At 34.0% G+C, this 17,883-nt stretch overlaps 1 protein-coding gene across 7 annotated transcripts in view; it reads right to left on the bottom strand.

Moving 5' to 3' along the window:
• KHDRBS2 (KH RNA binding domain containing, signal transduction associated 2) overlaps nucleotides 1-17,883 on the bottom strand; it is a 609,247-nt gene that overhangs the window by 358,781 nt on the left and 232,583 nt on the right. For all 7 annotated transcript variants that reach the window (XR_012517327.1, XR_012517329.1, XR_012517330.1 and 4 more), the window contains exon 3: nucleotides 15,925-16,041. Coding sequence is in view for 1 of the 7 variants with exons in the window: in XM_003926360.3 (XP_003926409.1) it covers nucleotides 15,925-16,041 (117 nt within the window). In the remaining 6 variants the exon portion in view is untranslated. The remainder of the gene's footprint in view (nucleotides 1-15,924; nucleotides 16,042-17,883) is intronic.

Genomic DNA, 17,883 nt, shown 5'->3' with positions numbered 1-17,883 from the left:
ACTTTCTAAGATAAACAAAAGGGAGGCTGAGGTAGGAGAATTGCTTGAACCCATCATCATGAGAGCAGAAATAACTGAAACTGAAATAAAGGCAATTATATATCAATGAAATAAGATGTTGTTCTTTTGAAAAGTTAAAAAAATTGTCAAGTCCTTAGCCAGAGTAAGCAAAATAAATAAATAAATAAATGAGAGAGAGAGAGAGAGAGAGAGAGAGAGAGAGAGAGAGAGAGAGAGAAATAAAGGAGGGGGAGGGGCAGTGGGAAGAGAAGGTCCAAATAAATAAAATCAGAGATGGAAAAGGAGACATTATAACTCATACCATGATACCACAGAAATACAAAGAATAATTAGTGGCTATTAAGAACAACTATGTGCCATTATTTTGGAAAATCTAGAAGAAATGAACAAATTCCTAGACAAGCAACCTACCAACATTGAATCAGGAAGAAATTCCAAACCTGAAAAGACCAACAACAAGTAATGAGATCAAAGCCAAAATAAAAGCTGTATCAGTAAAAAATAAATAAATAAAAAAGATCAGAACCTGATGGCTTTACTGTTGAATTCTACCAAAACTTAAAGAACAAATAGCAATCATATTGAAAATATTCCAACAAATAGAGAAGAAAGGAATATTAACAGAGTCATTCTATAAGGCCAATACCCAGATATCAAAACCAGACAAAGACACCAAAAAAAGAAAATCACAGGACAGTATCTCTGATGAATATTGATGCAAAACTTCTCAACACAATACTAGCAAACTGAATTCAACAACACATTAAAAAGATTATTCAGCATGCAAGGATGGTCCAACATATGCAAATAAATCAACATGATATATGCATTTGATAAGATTAAACAGCTCATCATAATAAAAACACTAAAAAAATTGTGTATAGAAGGAACACATCTCAATATAATAAAAGCTATGACAGACCCACAGCTAGTATCATTCTGAACAGAAAACAAACAAACAAAAATGAAAAACCATTCTCCTCAAATCAGGAACACAATGTAACAAGGATGCCCACTTTCACCATTGTTATTGAACATAGTACTGGAAGAAAAAACAATCATAATCTGATTAAAAATGTGCACAAGATTGGAATAAGTGTTTCTCAAAATAACATATGTAAATAGCAAGGACATATATTTAAAGGTGCTCCACATCACTGATCATCAGAATAATACAAATCAAAACTACAATGAGATATCATCTGACTCTAGTTAACATGGCTTATATCCAGTAGTCAGGCAATAATTAATAAATGGTAGCAAGGATGTGGAAAAAAGGAATCTTTTTTTTTAATTTGTTAATTGTTTATTTATCAAGAGAAACTATTTCTTAGCCCACCTATTCATGTGTCATAGTTTAGGAACCCGAGTCAGTGACAAACTTCCAGTCAGTGACAAACTTCCAGTCAGTGACAAACTTCTAGGTAATTCAACCTGACCACTCTTTACAAATGTGTAGAGTGGGTTTCTCCACATCCTTACTACCATTTATTAATTATTGCCTTTAAATATTGATTTAAGGCAATAAAAAGGTTCCCTTTTCTCCACATCCTTGCTACCGTTTATTAATTATCACCTTTAAATATTGATTTCCTTTCATTAGGGTATATCCCCAGCAGTGTGATTGACAATCTCACTGCTGGGGATATACCCTAATGAAAGGAAATCAATATATCAATATATCAATAGATCAAAGAAATATCTGCATTTCCATGTTCACAATAGCCAAGATGTAGAAGAAACCTAAGTGTGCACCATCAGATGAATCGATAAAGAAAATGTGGTACTTATACACAATAGAGTACTGTTCAGCCATAAAAAAATGAATGAGATTCTGTCACTTGTAACAACATGGATGGAAATGGAGGTGATCATGCCAAGTGAAATAAGCCAGGTATAGAAAGATAAATATTATATGTTGTCATGTATTTGTGGGGTCTAAAAATGAAAACAACTGAACTCGTGGAGACAGAAAGTAGAAGAATGGTCACCAGAAGTTGGGAAGGGGTGAAGAGGTGTGGCGGGAGGTAGGCATGGTTAATGGGTACAAAACAAAGAGAAAGAATGAATAAAACCTAGTATTTGATAATGCAGCAGGGTGACTATAGTCAATAATAAAAAATTAACTGTACATTTAAACATAACTAAAATAATATGAATGGATTGTTTATAAGGATAAATGCTTGAGGGGATGGATACCCCATTTTACATGATGTGATTATCACACATTGCATCCCTGTATCAAAACAGCTTATGTACCCCATAAATAAATACACCTACTGTGTACCCACAACAATTAAACTAAAAATATTTCTAAAAATGTAACAATTTGGCTCTGGCTATTTCATTTTCTTTTTTTTTCTTTCTTTTTTTTTATTGCATTTTAGGTTTTGGGGTACATGTGAAGAACATGCAAGATTGTTGCAAGCTCTGCTATTTTAATAAAACTAATGGTTAAGGAGGGAATATCTGCACTAAAGTAGCACTATTGGTTTACAGCTTTATAATTTACAGCAATGTGATAAGAAATTGTTCATTAGATGTGCAGTTAAATATACTTTGATCCATTTTCTAACCTACCAAAACTAGATAGGGAAACTCTCTCCTCCTAAAAAGATTATTCTGGGCTCCAGACATGAAGATTTCCCAGAAGAGCCCATGTTGCTCCTCGTCTTCTCCTAAGGGTGGGACTACAGTTGCAGGGAAGTGGTGAACTAGTTTCTCTGCCTTTGCCTCACTCTTTGCAGAGAGCTGTCAAATCCCAATGTATAAACTGTTGACTCAGGCACCCTGAGCACAGGGTGCAAATCATCTGTGGCAAACAGAAGAAAGGATGGATAGCAATATTTTGTAAATAAGTCATATCTCAACCACTCAATTTTATAAAGACCATATTATAATGAAGAACCAGTCAACTAAATCTTCTATGTACTCTCCGTAATTTTACAATATTTAAAGTAATCTGAAAGGGAACAATAGATACAGGGCCTACTTGAGGGTGGAGGGCTGGAGGATGGTGAAGGTCAGAAAACTACTTACTGGGTACTATGTTCATTACCTGGCAAACAAATAATCTGTACACCATACTCCCATAACATGCAACTTACCAATGTAGCAGACTTGCACTTTTATTCCCTGAGCCTAAGATTATAGTTGGAAAGAAAAAAAAAGTAATTTGGATGAATTTTCTGTTTATTTAACTTAGGTTGCAATAGTTAAAAAAAAATCAAGAAAAGGCTTGGAAAAGTATATTTCTTCCAATGTTTTGGTTCCCTGATGTTAATTTACTAGTTAAAGCAAGCTGATTTCATTAAATGACATACATGTTTATGTTTCAGGCATTTTTTACAGTCAATAATTAAGTACGTCCTAGTAATTGCCCAGTAATCTCAAGCAAATTACTGTTTCATGGGCAATAATATATCACACCTATACAAATCAAAGAATTAAATCAGTATCTTTAAGTTTTCTGCCAGCTTTAAGATTGCATAAACCAATTTACTATGAGTATCATGACACTAAACCACATAGGTTATTCTTCAGACCAGATGAATGAAACTAACACAACCCACAGTCATCCTCATAATATTCTGAAATTAAATATTGCTCAAGTTAATTCTTATGCCCCAGATTATTATGTTAAAGCTATAGAGTTGCCAACAAAACATAACCTTGCCTTACTCCTATAAAACATTTTTTAAATTATAATAATCATAAGTTTTTACATAGTTTATTTATATTATTAGTATAAAATAAAATGTGGACAAAACTTTTAAACCTAAAATTTATAGAATTGGAATCCTGAAAATATTAACTCTGCACTGGTAGGATATGTCTGTTTATTACAAAAGCCATTAAAAAATGGCTTGCATCATTTATATTTCTGGACTGGTAGGAGTGACTTCTCTTAAACAACCTGATTTAGGTGAATCTGATATTGGTGGTGTTGCTGAGAAAATAAACATCTCTCGCACATTCAAGAAAATAAAAATGAGAGTCATTTGGTGTTTCAAATTCTGAAAAAAATTATTCTGATAATTATTTAGCTTAAAAATTTTAGGTGAAAAAAAGAAAACGAAGCCTGGGAAAAACTTTCCATAAAAGTGTTGAATAACGGAAATAAAATACTGCAAAATAGTCAAAACAAAGAGTAAACAGTAAGCTCACTATTGAGGAAGAGGAAGTAGCAAATAGCATTACAAGCTTAGAAATGTAAACGTTAAAGCTTCCGGAGATGTTCCATGTTCTTTAAATTCAGGCTTATATACTGTTTGCCTGTTTTTTTTCTTTTTTCTTTTTTTTTTTTTAAATCCCATAGTGGTATTAAAATTGTAGATGATAGCGATTATATACCTATAACTAAGGGATTCCTTATCTGGAAAAAAATATGCAAGAATACTAGCATAGTTTTACTGTCCATCTTAAAACTCTGACCTCAAAAAGCAAAGAAATTTAATGTTAGTATTTTTCAAAATTAAAACAAGATGCTAACTTTGCACAAAAATATGCAAAGAGAAAACTACTTTGCATATAACATTTAAAAGTAAATCTATTCATAATGGGGTACCAATGATTTTTAATATTTAGATATTAAGCAAAAATACATAAATGTGTTTCCTTTATTGGCATTTGGTATGCTTGTTCCTATGGCTTGCTTAACTGCCACAGTGGAACAACTCAGAGGCACCATTCACATGAAATGCCTGGTGAACAGCAGCCCTGGAAGTACATAAAACACTGTCCTGCTGCAAATAAACGAAGTGGTGCAATCCATTGCGTTTATAGCAAAATATGTAAATTTTTATTTGTGTGCCTGGCATTTGATTTTCCTTAGTGTTTTAGACTTTACTCTTGGTGAACCCATACACCCAGAAAACAATTAAAAGTAAATGCTGCAGTGCTGTTATTCATTAGATTGAGAAGCTGGTAATTTTTTTTTTTTTTTTTTTTTGGTCTTTCTTTGAGCTGTTTAGTGTCATTAACTAAAGCCAGAAAACAGTTTTCTACTGTTTAACAATGATTGTCAAGAGCCCACACAAATTTTAAGCCTTATGACAACTCTATTCAACTAAGGAATGATTCAGATATTTATGACTGATAAAAATAGATTACTATTCAACTTCTGAATGACTTGTGAATTTAAAAAACTGAAAAGAAAACAGAATACTGTCAAATAAACATCAGTGAAACTAATGAAATTCAGAATCTAAATTAGTGCTGATGATACACTTGAGTTAAGTGCAGATTTTTTCTCATTAACATTCCCACTCTGGTCCCATTATGCTCTTAACTGTACCTCCAAATTCCCCAAGCTGTAGAAATATGGCTTATTGGGGTCATTTCAACTATTAAAATAAACATTTAATGGAACCTTTCTAAAAACATACAAATAATAACAACAACCTTTTCATCAAAGATTTTTCCAAAAGATTAAACATCATTATTATTTTGCTTTTTTAATAACCATTTCCACTGGGTTTGACATTAAAATTACCCATTAATTAATAATGTATTATATCTTACAACAAGCAAAATAAAGCTATTTAAGTAAATTTTCTTTTAATATTCAACCTTATTAGAACAATAACCTCTTAATATGGGCCTTTACTTTGGTTACTGAGTTTGTGGGCAAAACAAAGATAGGATCGAGTATAAAAAAATTAAGCAAATCTTAATATTTTAAAAAGTAATATATGCAATACAGAACTTGACAAATTATACATGCTCTAGATTTGTTTGCTATACAACTATGGGTGTTTTATGTGTTAATCATGCTTTCTATTAAATAAAATTGCATGTATGTATCTATACAGATATACAAGTATATATCTATATAGCTACGCATTATCTATAGAGCTACACATGCACACATATACACACAAACACACACACGCACCCCTCTAGAAATTATCAGTCTGCACTGATCACATAAGGATAGCAGAAATATATACGTATTTTGAACTTCATATAATTTTGAATTTCATTCAAAATTCATATATATTTATGTATGGAGAGAAAGATTATCCACTAAATAATAGGTATGCCATGCTAAATATGTATATAATCCAAGTATATATTTCTAAACTTAATTGACTTGGGATTCTGCTCATTTTTCTGTAATATGGCAAACTGGTCAAAATACATCATGTCGATGGGTACGTATATTCGCAGTAATCTTGGTCTAGGTATTGCATAAATTGATCGCTACGTATCTAAATTCTTTGTTCTACAAAATGTGAGAAATGACTAAGAAACTCAGTTAATGGTCTCTCCACAAAAATACCATATCGAACACTGTTGACCAAGACAATGTTCAAATGAAGGAACTAAGAGAAAAAAAAAAACTCTCCCAGTCCGGGTCTGAGGCAGCACGGGTGTGCGATGCCATTTACTTTCCCTTCTGGGATCCATCTAGCATCCCTGATAAAATGTTAGAACATTTGTTTTTCAAGCCGTAGTAAAATGAAGAAGACTTACAGAGAAACTGGAATCACCTGCCCAATTAACCTTGAGTCTTGTGACATTAAATCAGATATCCAAAAGTGGAAAGACTTTAAACCAGGTTTATGACTAACCTAATGCTTTTTAAACTAGAGCTTTCTATTTTTGATGTCTAGTATCTTGTAAAACATCTCTACCGAGAAGAAGTGTTTTAATTGCCTCTCTTGGCAGTGTTTTCCTCAACAAGTTTGAAATAAAATGTTGACATGTGTGTCAATTATTTGATGGTGGGAAAGACAAATTCAAATAAGTTGCAAATACAATACAATACAATACATCACAACAAAACTAAACTAAAGACAAATACCTAACACAAACACACACACACACACACACACACACACACACACACCCCCCTCTCTAGAAATGATCATTCTGCACTGATTGCCATTAGAAGGCAGGAGAAATGCAAGAAGAGAATATAACATTATATATATATATATATATATATATATATATATATATATAAAGTAGTAATGTGTTCCAGTTATTAATTGTTGCATAAATTACCATGCCAAATTTAGGGCTCTAGAATAATGATTTTAATATTATTATTATGTACATGGTTTCTGTGGGTCAGAAATTTAAATAGTGTACCATGGATATAGCTTGCAACTGCTCCAGGAATTTTTGGGCCACAGGTATGTATGAAGACCTGAGCAGCTAATTGCTCAAATGCCTAAGGGCTGGAATCATTTGCTGAGCTCTTTAATCGCATGTGTAAAGCCTGCACTAAGGTGACTCAAAAGCTGGACTCAAGTAGAACTGCCCACTGGCATCTATACATGGCTTCTCCATGCAATTTGGCTTTCTTCACGGAAAGCAGCATCAGGATTTTCAGAATCCTTGCAAGGAAGCTGTAAGCTCCAAGAGATAGTGTTTCTGCAAATGAGAAAGAAGGTACACAGCTTTTTCCAATATAGCTGCAAAAATCACAAACCAACATTAATCTGCATTCTACTGGTAACAAGCAAGTCACTCAAACTATCCAGATTCAGAGGGAAGAGAATTGGACTCTATTCATCTCTCTCTACAAGAATATAAAATAATTTACAGCCATTTTCAAAAGTTTCACAGAATGTGAAATTTAAAATATTCTCCAGATATATAATCTGGCCCCTTTCTATATTGGTTATATCACATTTTTACTTTTACTATAATATTTTTAGACCAGGCACAATTCCTCACACCTGTAATTCCATCACTTTTGTGGGCCAAGGCAGGTAGATAACCTAAGGTCAGGAGTTCAAAACCAGCCTGGTCAACATGGAAAAACCCCGTTTCTATTAAATAAGCAAAAATTAGCCAGGCGTGGTTACAGGGGCCTGTAATCCCAACTACTTGTGAGTCTGAGGCAGGAGAATGGCTTGAACCCAGGAGGTGGAGGCTGCAGTGACCCAAGATCACGTCACTGGACTCCAGTCTGGACAACAAGAACGAGACTGTCTTAAAAAAAAAAAAAAAAAAGAGAGAGAGAGAGAGAGAGAAAGAGAAAGAGAAGAAAATTTTTTTTTAGATGGCCAGTAAAGCTTATGACCAAAAATAATAGACCATCCTTAGTGGTAGAAAGGAGCTAAATCATTATACTTTTGGTTTATAAAATGCAAACTGTCTAAAAATTTCTATTTTCATACATTCTTTGTTAATAGCTTAATAAATAAAAATGTCTTCAGTATGGTGGGAGAGACCCTACTTCTGTGATTCTCTCATTTCACTCTTATTGAGAAATAAGGGTACAGTACAAATAATGAGTGACAAGTGACAATCAGGATAAAATAGTGACAATCAGGATAAAGTAGCATTAATTAAATATTTTATGTATATAGAACTTGGTTTATGGCTGTGACTTTAGGTCCCTGAAAGTTTCCAAGGAGCAGGTGTTAATTACAAAAATTAAAAGGAACTTGTCTAGATGTGAATAAAATCAGTGATTTAAGATATTATATCATTTTGATTCAAAATTCCTAAAACTACCTTATACTCCATGACTGAAGCTTATGAAGATACTGAGCCTAGATAGCTTTACAGCTTTTTTTTTTTTTTCTTCATTCTATGGTCACAGGAACACTACAGTGAAGGATAAATTATTCATATACAAAAAATGAAGATGCTAATTTGAAAAACTGACTCACAAATATGATTATTTATTTCACTCTGTAACTCAAACTTAATTAGCTTAATTATTTGGTCACATATAGTCCAAATGAACTGCACAGTGGGACTTTGCTACTGGTGTTGCCTTGAATAGTACTATATTTTATTTAGTTTTTGTTTTCTTTTTCTTCTTAGAGAGTTATGGGCTAGGTGTAACTAAACAGACTGAAATAATATATTGGTTCAAAATGGCAACATTTAAGTTTCATTGTGGTCCCACAAATATATATTTTTAACACAACTTTTCTTATCACAAGAGGTATGATTCAGGTGGACCTTTCAGTCTGTTACTCCTACTCTAAAATTCAGATCAGAGAAACAGAAAAGTTGAGTGAATCAAACATAAATAACATTCTACATATCTGTATTTTATGATTTTCTGCTTATCTTTCACAAACATAAATGATATTTAAGCAAATTCTTATGCTTATTCCTTTAACTCTGCTGGAAGTCAAAATGAATTAGGCATTCTTTTCTGCAGAAGGAAAGCAGAGAAAGAAATGCCGATCTACTGTGTAGTTCATTAGAGGCACAGCTAAAATGAACATCAGGATTATATACTGATTATAAACTACTTTGGTGTTCAAGATATTAAAGAGTTGAAACAGGAGTCTATGTAACCAGTCACAGCCTGACTGACAAGCAATGACTGTGACTTCACCCCTTCAGGATTTACGAGACTATCATGCTGTTTGATGTTAGGCAGAGCCCAGAAGCCAAATGAGAGATGGCTGGTGCTAGGTTCATACCCACATTGCACACTAGGTAGCCACATCTCTTTGAAGGTTTCTTGTTGATTTTATTGTTGATGAAAATCAATTTGCCATGAAATCACAAAGAATTTACTAAAGTAGTCATCACTCAATGCAGAAGATATATTCCAGAATAGAAACTACATGTTATTACTGCATCAAAGACAGAAAAGCTTGCTTTGAGAAGTATTACAGTTTTCAAATAAAAATCCACCAAACAGAACTGTACTTTTAACATATAATCATGAGACGGCTCTAATACTCTATTTCATAATTTCAACCAAGCTTATGAACAGAAATGCCAAAATACTTTTCATTACAACATAATTTATTTGCAACATGGACATTTGTGATTTTCATTTAAAGACAGACAATGGGTGAATCTGCAAGAAAGTTGCTTTCAAACTTTCCTGTTTTCCTCACTCTTCTCTTGGGTGCCTTAAGCTATTGTCTGATTTTTCTCTAATACCTCTAACCTTTTTTTCTTAGAGATAATATGTTTGTTTGTCACTTTTTTCAAAAATAGGCTTAGAAAAATCCCTTTTAATTTTTATAATTAAGATTTGCTCCTTGGAAACTTTCAGGGACCTAACGTCACAGCCATAAACCAAGTTTCACATACAGAAAATATTTTATTAATGCTATTTGTGTGGTGGCTGTTCCTGACGGTCACTTGTCACTCATTATTTGTGTTGTACCCTTATTTCCCAAGAAGAAAATGAGAGAATCACAGAATCAGGGTCTCGCTCACCGTATTGCAAAACGTTTTTATTTATTAAGCTATTAAAGTAGAACTACTGCTTCCTCTGTTCTCCCTCACCAGTCTTTGCCATCAACACCACCAAAAATAGCAACATTCCATCTGAAGCTACAGTAAGTTACCCTGAAGATTGCTCAGAAGCAATTGCCAGCGAAACCGGCAGCTGTGTGGTTGTTCAGAACTAGCTGGCCATATGGTATATGAAGGACTTAGACTTAAAAGAACTTTCTAAACTGCTAGTTAATTTCCTAAGGCATTTGGAAATATTGCATACATACTGTATATTTTCCTTTCTAGATTTCTCTAAGAATACATTTTCGTCTCACAGTTTAAAATGTAGCTTCTGTGCAAGCATGCCTGGTTGGTCTTAAGTAGGATGTGAGTACATATATTGTGGAATCCGAACAATATGGGAAAGAAATCATGACTGTATGGTAAGATTTTGCTACGGGTGTTACCTTGAATATTACTATATTTTATTTTGTTTTTGTTTTCTTTTTCTGCCTACAGAGTTATTGGCTAGGTGTAACTGAACAAAAGGCAATGTTTTCCCCAGGACAAAATAACACAAAGAAAAACATCAAATGTGAATCTTATTAAATGTCACTAGAATTATTTTCTATTTAATGCAGCTAACTTTATAATGATCTGGAAACAAATCTTAATACTTCATATTTTCTTAGGTAAGGATAAAGAAGTATTATTAGATCTACAGAAACAAAACAAAACAAAATGAGTTTGTCTTTCTATCAACCTATTAATCCAAATGACTATTTTCTTAACTTTAATAAACATTGTATATTCTCACTCATAAGTAGGTGTTGAACAATGAGAACATATGGACACAGGGAGGGGAACATCACATACTGGGGCCTGTTGGGGGATGAGGGGGCTGGATAACGTTAGGAGAAATAGCTAACATAGATGACGGGGGGATGGATGCAGCAAACCACCATGGCATGTGTAAACCTGTGTAACAATCCTGCATAATCTGCACATGTACCCCAGAACTTAAAATATAATTTTAAAAAAATGTTACACTGGTAATATATTTAATTAAATATCAAGCTTTGCGAGGGCTGGAGTCATGTCTAATACTTTTTAAACAGCATAATATTGAATCTACTCTTGAACTAACAGTAGCTACAGAATAAATATTTTGTTTTTTTTTTCCCTGACTTACACAACCAAATATCTTCTTTTATAATGAAGTAAAGATCAAGTTTAAGACATACTTTGTATTGGACCAGGCAAGGTGCCTCACACCTATAATCCCAGCACTTTGGGAGGCTGAGGCAGGAGGGTCACTTGAATCCAGGAGTTTAGGACCAGCTTGGGCAAAAAATGAGACCCCATCTCTACCAAAAAAAATTTGTAATTAGCCAGATGTGGTAGTGTGCTCCTATCTACCTGAGCGGCTGAGGTGAAAGGTTGCCTGAGGCCTGAGCCCGGGGGAGGGTTAAAAGCTGCAGTGAGCAGTGATCGCACCACAATAGTGCCACTGCTCTCCAGCATGGGAAACAGAGTGAGACACTGTCAAGAAAGAAAGAAACGAAGAAAGAGAAAAAGAAGAGAAAGACAAGAAAGGAAAGAAAGAAAGAAAGAAAGAGAGAGAGAGAAAGAAAGAAGAGAAAGGAAAAGAAAAAAGAGAAAGAGAGAAGGAAGGAAGGGAGGGAGGGAGGGAGGCAGGGAGGGAAAGGAAAGGAAGAAAAGAAAGGAAGGAAAAGAGAAGAAAGAAAAGAAAGGAAGAAATAATGAATGAATGAACATACATTGTGTACTACCTTAGCAGCATACCCAACATAGAAAAGCAATCTGCATCATCATGTCATATAAAGGTAAAGAAAACAGGCTTTGTAAAGCACATAAGGAGCCCCTCAGATGGATTTAGTTATTTAGTTTTTCTATGGGATAAAATGTAAAAAAAGACTGGCAGTTGCATGTTGAACTTCTTGATACTTGCTGATCTAAATTTTAAACATGGCTAATCTTGGTAAAGTCTGGCATAGTTGAGAAGAGGGTTCTGAGAGGCCTTACTAAAGTTTGGTCAAGGAGAGTCTTTGTCAACATGCATGCCTATATATATTTGTGTGTCCTTAGACATACTACATTTCAATGCCTGTTACATCCACATTGACATGATGAGTAGGTCAATATATAAATTTAGAATCTAGAACATTTAAAAAAAAGTTAAGGGGGAGATTGGAAGTTAGACATAAATTTGAGGTTCAGAGCACATTTGTTCTATGATACGAAAGAAAAAAAGGAAATCTGACGACGAAGCCTAGGCTTGGAAGTCTGGAAGAAGAGGATCCAGTAACAGAGACTGCGGAGGAGAACTATAAAGAAGGAAGGTGAGCCAGGGATTGCAAATAATTTTTCAGGAGTTTTACTGTAAAGATGTGCTAAGAAATCAGATGGTAGCCAAAGGTGAATAAGAATATATGGCTGTGATCGCGCCATTGCACTCCAGCCTGGATAACAAGAGCGAAACTCTGTCTAAAAAAAAAAAAAAAAAAAAAAAAAAAGAATATATGGCTGCAGTTGTCATATTAGTTATATATATGGTTATACATTCTCCCTCAGGGCCTTCACACCTGGTATTCTCTCTCCTTTCTGATCTTTCTATGTTTGGCTCATTCTCATCATCCAGTGTTCTCTCTGATCACTGTACCAAAATTTGCTCCCATCACCACTAACCTCTTTTCCCTGCATCTGTTTTACGTAAATCCATAAAAGTATCAATGCCTAACTGTATAAAATTTATTCATGTACTTATCATCTGTCTTTCCCATGGAATGTAAACTCTAAGAGAGGAAAACCTTCATATTCATTACTATAAACTACAACTGTGAATTGCACAAAAGGTGCTCAATAATTAATGCATGAATATATGACTGTATGATTGTGTGCATGCACACAACCATACATACACAGTTTCTTTTTTTTTTTTAGATGGAGTCCCACTCTGCTGCCCAGGCCGGAGTGCAATGGCACGATCTTGGCTCACTGCAACCTCCACTTTCTGGGTTCAGGTGATTCTTCTGCCTCAGCCTCCAGAGTAGCTGGGACTACAGGCATGTGCCACCATGCCCGGCTAATTTTTTGTGTGTTTTTAGTAGAGACGGGGTTTCACCATCTTGTCCAGTCTGGTCTTGAACTTCTGAACTCATGATCCGCCTGCCTTGGCCTCCCAAAATGCTAGGATTACAGGCGTGAGTCGCTGTGCCCAGCCCACATACACACTTTTAATGCACAATGACGTGATTTATTTAATAATTAGAAAAAATAAAATTATGTAAAATATTTTCTCCTGTTCATGCCATGATGCAGAGAGGCAAAATAACAGCATCACAATCAACAGTTTACCAAGAATTTATTTCTTATTTTAATCAAGTGTTCACTAAGGTAAATTTTTCTTTTTTTTTTTTTCTTTTTTTCTGAGATGGAATTTTGCTCTTTGCTCTTGTTGCCCAGACTGGAGTGCAATGGTGCATTCTTGGCTCACGGCATCCTCCGCCTCCTGGGTTCAAGTGATTCTCCTGTCTCAACCTCCCAGGTAGCTGGGATTACAGGCATGTGCCACCATATCCGGCTAATCATTTGTATTTTTAGCAGAGACGGGGTTCCACCACGTTGGCCAGGATGGTCTCGATCTCTTGACCTCGTGATCCACCCGCCTCAGCCTCCCAAAGTGCTGGGACTACAGGTGTGAACCACTGCACCTGGACTAAGGTAAATTTTTGATATCCATGCCTGTGGTTTTATTTCAGCTTGGTGTTCAATACTCTAGAAAGTTAAGACTTTATCATTCAAAAGCCAGCAAGTGGAGCCAAAAATAAAATGAGTGAAAGAAAAGGCCTTAGCTAGATTCTAAAAAATATTTTGTAATACAGTATTATTAAGTATGTTTATTTTATTTAACTTGGTAAAAAGTGAAAACACTCAAATCATAGCCAAACATGATGGATCACGAAAAGAGTAGTAAGAAACTGAATTATAAGTAACAGGTAACACGAGTAAATTAAACCTAATGGAAACTTAATAGAAGCAAATTTGTTTCCCATTGGGTTTTCTAATACTTTTGCTGGTACCTAACATGCTTACAGGGAAAAAAAAAATCTACTTTAAAACTTTATGAACAGGAAAAATGTCAAAATATTTGAGAATAAAAAATAAGCAACCATTTCAAAAGATATAGAAATACTACATGAAGATTCTACATGTGCAAAGCTAACTAGAACAGTTCCCCATCCTGGAGATAAACAGATACAGTAAAGTATGTTAAGTGACAAAAGAGGACTTAGCCTATTATAGGAGTTCAGGGAAGCCCTGCTGGGGAGACAATACCAGACTTAAATCTTAAAGAATGTGTGAGAGCATAGAAACACACAGTGTATGTAGTTTATAACAGTATGAAGCATTTGGGAAATTCATAACAAAAATAATACTAAAGAATACATGAAAGTACAGGCATAGATTATTATGTGTCATTTTCTCCTCCTACATAAAGAAAACCTAAATTTGTGGCAGGGACAAAAACACCAGCAGTGTCTAGATGCTGGTGTTCTCATCTCTTAAATATTTGTAATATGTATTTTCAATGTAGTCAGAGAACCAAGAGGCAGGAAGATTGGCAAGAATGTAATTGTTGCTGAAATTGTACACAGTACAGAATGATCAAAAGTCATCCCAAAGAAAAGCCTAGTAAAAGTCATTCCTTCTGTGACTTTCTACAGTTGACTATTGAATCACTCTAAGAAAGCACCCAAAGAGAGGTGCTTGCTCAAATTCCAAATGTAGACTCATCACAGTAAAGATATTTTATGTATGACATATTCACCAGTTCAGTGACATTTCACACTATAAATTTCCTCAATTAATATGTTTCCTTAACACAAATACAGAACTCCTGAGTAATTTTCTAAGGATATTCATAGTCAGAAATAAATATTTAAACATTTCATTCTCCATAATAACATTATCAAATTTTAACAGTATGGCCTGGTCAATATCACCAAACATACCCAGGCTTTCACAGTGAATTTTCAAAGATCCTTTTTGAATAAATCTCTACAAATTGTTGTTTCTCCCAAACACTGAATTCTAACACAGAGAAAAGAGCTAACACTTTATAAAATAAGAAATAATGTGGTTCATATGTGAAACAAATTGTTTCAAACATCAAACTTGACATATTTTTAGCTTATTGTTCTTTTGGGGATCAGGTGAGTTGTTTAATAACATTGAAACATTTCCAGAAATAAGCAGGATTCTCTTAGATTTGCAGATAAGTATTTGAAATTGCTTCAGGTAAGAGGATCAAAGTGAAATAGAGCAGAGAGAAAATGAGAGAATGATACAATGGATGAGATTAGGCGATAGGACTGAAGAAAGAAAAAGGAAACAGCGAGGGAAGTAAAGACAATGAGCACAGACTTACAGAAACATCCTGCAGAGGACACAGAAAAAGTGAACAGATTTGAAAGCAACCTACACAAAGGACTAAAGAAAATGAAAATACCAGAATATACGTTCTGAAAAGAAAAAGAAGGGAAGGCAATAACTGCGTTTTAGGAAGACAGAGGAGCTAGCAGAAAGTGACACAGGGTGACTCCAGGAGTTGAAAATCATAGGAAATGGCGAAAGAGCTGTTCAGGTGTGCTTGTAAATTTAGCCATCAGCGTTATAGGTAACCTCCTGTATGTGTTAAATATCAAATTCAAAGTTCAGTACCTTTGCTTTATCTCTCATTGATCCTTTGCCCAGGATAGACATTTTAGCACCTGTTTCTTCCTGTAGCCTCTTCAAGGAGTTTCCTCTTGGTCCAAGCAATTTCCCCACAAAATTGAACTAGGAAACAAAATCAATAGAATGTATTTTTTAAGGTACAGTAAAGTGATGATTTGCACCAAGAATAATTGATGGGTTACAGGTTTTTGAAACTTTATCATGGAGAAGACAGTCATGCCATAAACACACACCCACACCCACCCCCACACACACCGCCCCCCAAACCATTTCAGATAACAAATCTAACACTCGTTTTAAAGGCTACGTCTCTTCCTAAAGAAATGTCAAAGTCAAAAGTATGTTGAAAATATCATTTTACATATTTAATAAAATAAATCACTTATTAGGTAGAATCACACTCGTTTACAGAATTTCTAAAGGCTTTTTCTCTCACACTAGATTACTGAAATAAAAGATGATTTTTAACGTAAGCCAACAGACCACCAGAATTGTAAAAGTTTGCAATCAATATTTTAAAATGGATGTTTTAAATAAATTTCTAAAATAAAAATATGATATTCAATTTGTTAAACATTGTCTGGTACCCATAACTTTCTATTACCACTTTCATAATCAGGAATAAAGGGACTCAATTATCCTTCAATCTTGTATTCTCTATGTTAAAGAGTTATTTCAGGGTTAGTAAATAAAAGATGTGAGCACATAAAAGTTTAAAACAGTATTTATAAAACATATACACAAAACACTTTGTCTAAATAAAACATTCTGGGGGTCCATACAATTTGTTTAATTATCTTGAAACATAAATAAGAACAAAAAACTAAGAAAAATGATGAAAGTATTTGTTAGCTACTAAAAGGAACATTACCAAACTGAATGACTAAGGTAACAATTTGTGTCACAATCCACTGATTAAATTAAAAATACAAAGAGCATAGAATGCACCAAAAACTAGGTTGGGAACATGAAGAACAATGATAAGTAAGACTAAGTAAAATTGCTTTCTATATGAGAGATTTTCTTTTTTTTTCTTGCCATAGTTCCACAGTAAGAAATATGCCACAGTTAATGGTATAAAACTCAGTATTTTCCCCAAGTCCAGGATAAAATGAAAGATGTCTGCTCTTACCACATTTATTCAATTTTGTACTGGAGTATGGATTATTGTACAAATAGGTAAAGAGATATGAGACAGTATAATGCCCAAAAAGACTATACATAGATGGTCAATTTATTTTCCAGAAAAGTAACAAAGAAACCAAATTTGAAAAGTAGTTTCAATAAATGAAACAATTGAATATCTATATGAAAAAGAACCGAACAAAACAAAAGCAAACCAAAAAAAAAAACCTTTATGACCTCTTTCACACATAAGCGAACTTTATTTTGAGATTGATCATAGAAGCATATGTGATATCTAAAATTATAAAGATTTTAAGAAGAAAAAAATTTAAAAAAAAACCCTTTGTGAATCTAGGCAGGAAGAGATTACTTAATTAGGAAGCAAAGAGCACTAGACAAATCCCTAATGACCAATGAGGATGAGCTTTTTTTCATACGTTTTTGGCTTCATAAATGTCTTCTTTTGAGATGTGTCTACTCATATTTTTAGGCCAGTTTTGATGGTGATTTTCTTTCTTGTAAATTTGTTTTTTTAAATAATCTTTGTAGATTCTAGATTCTAGATATTAGACCTTTGAGAGATGAGTAGATTGCAAAAATTTTCTCCCATTCTGTAGATTTCCTGTTATCTAATGACCAGTGCCATCTCACCTCAGTTAGAACAGCAATTACTAAAAAGTCAGGAAACAACAGATGTTGGTGAGGCTGTGAAAAAATAGAAACGCTTTTACACTGTCAATAGGAGTACAAATTAGTTCAATCATTGCGGAAGACAGTGTAGCAATTCCTCAAAGATCTAGAACCAGATACACCATTTGA

Source organism: Saimiri boliviensis, chromosome 4 (genome assembly GCF_048565385.1).
Source record: "Saimiri boliviensis isolate mSaiBol1 chromosome 4, mSaiBol1.pri, whole genome shotgun sequence".
In the NCBI taxonomy this organism is placed as follows: Eukaryota; Metazoa; Chordata; class Mammalia; order Primates; family Cebidae; genus Saimiri; species Saimiri boliviensis.
Note: the sequence above shows the minus strand (reverse complement) of the source record. Positions and strands in the feature narration are given on the sequence as shown.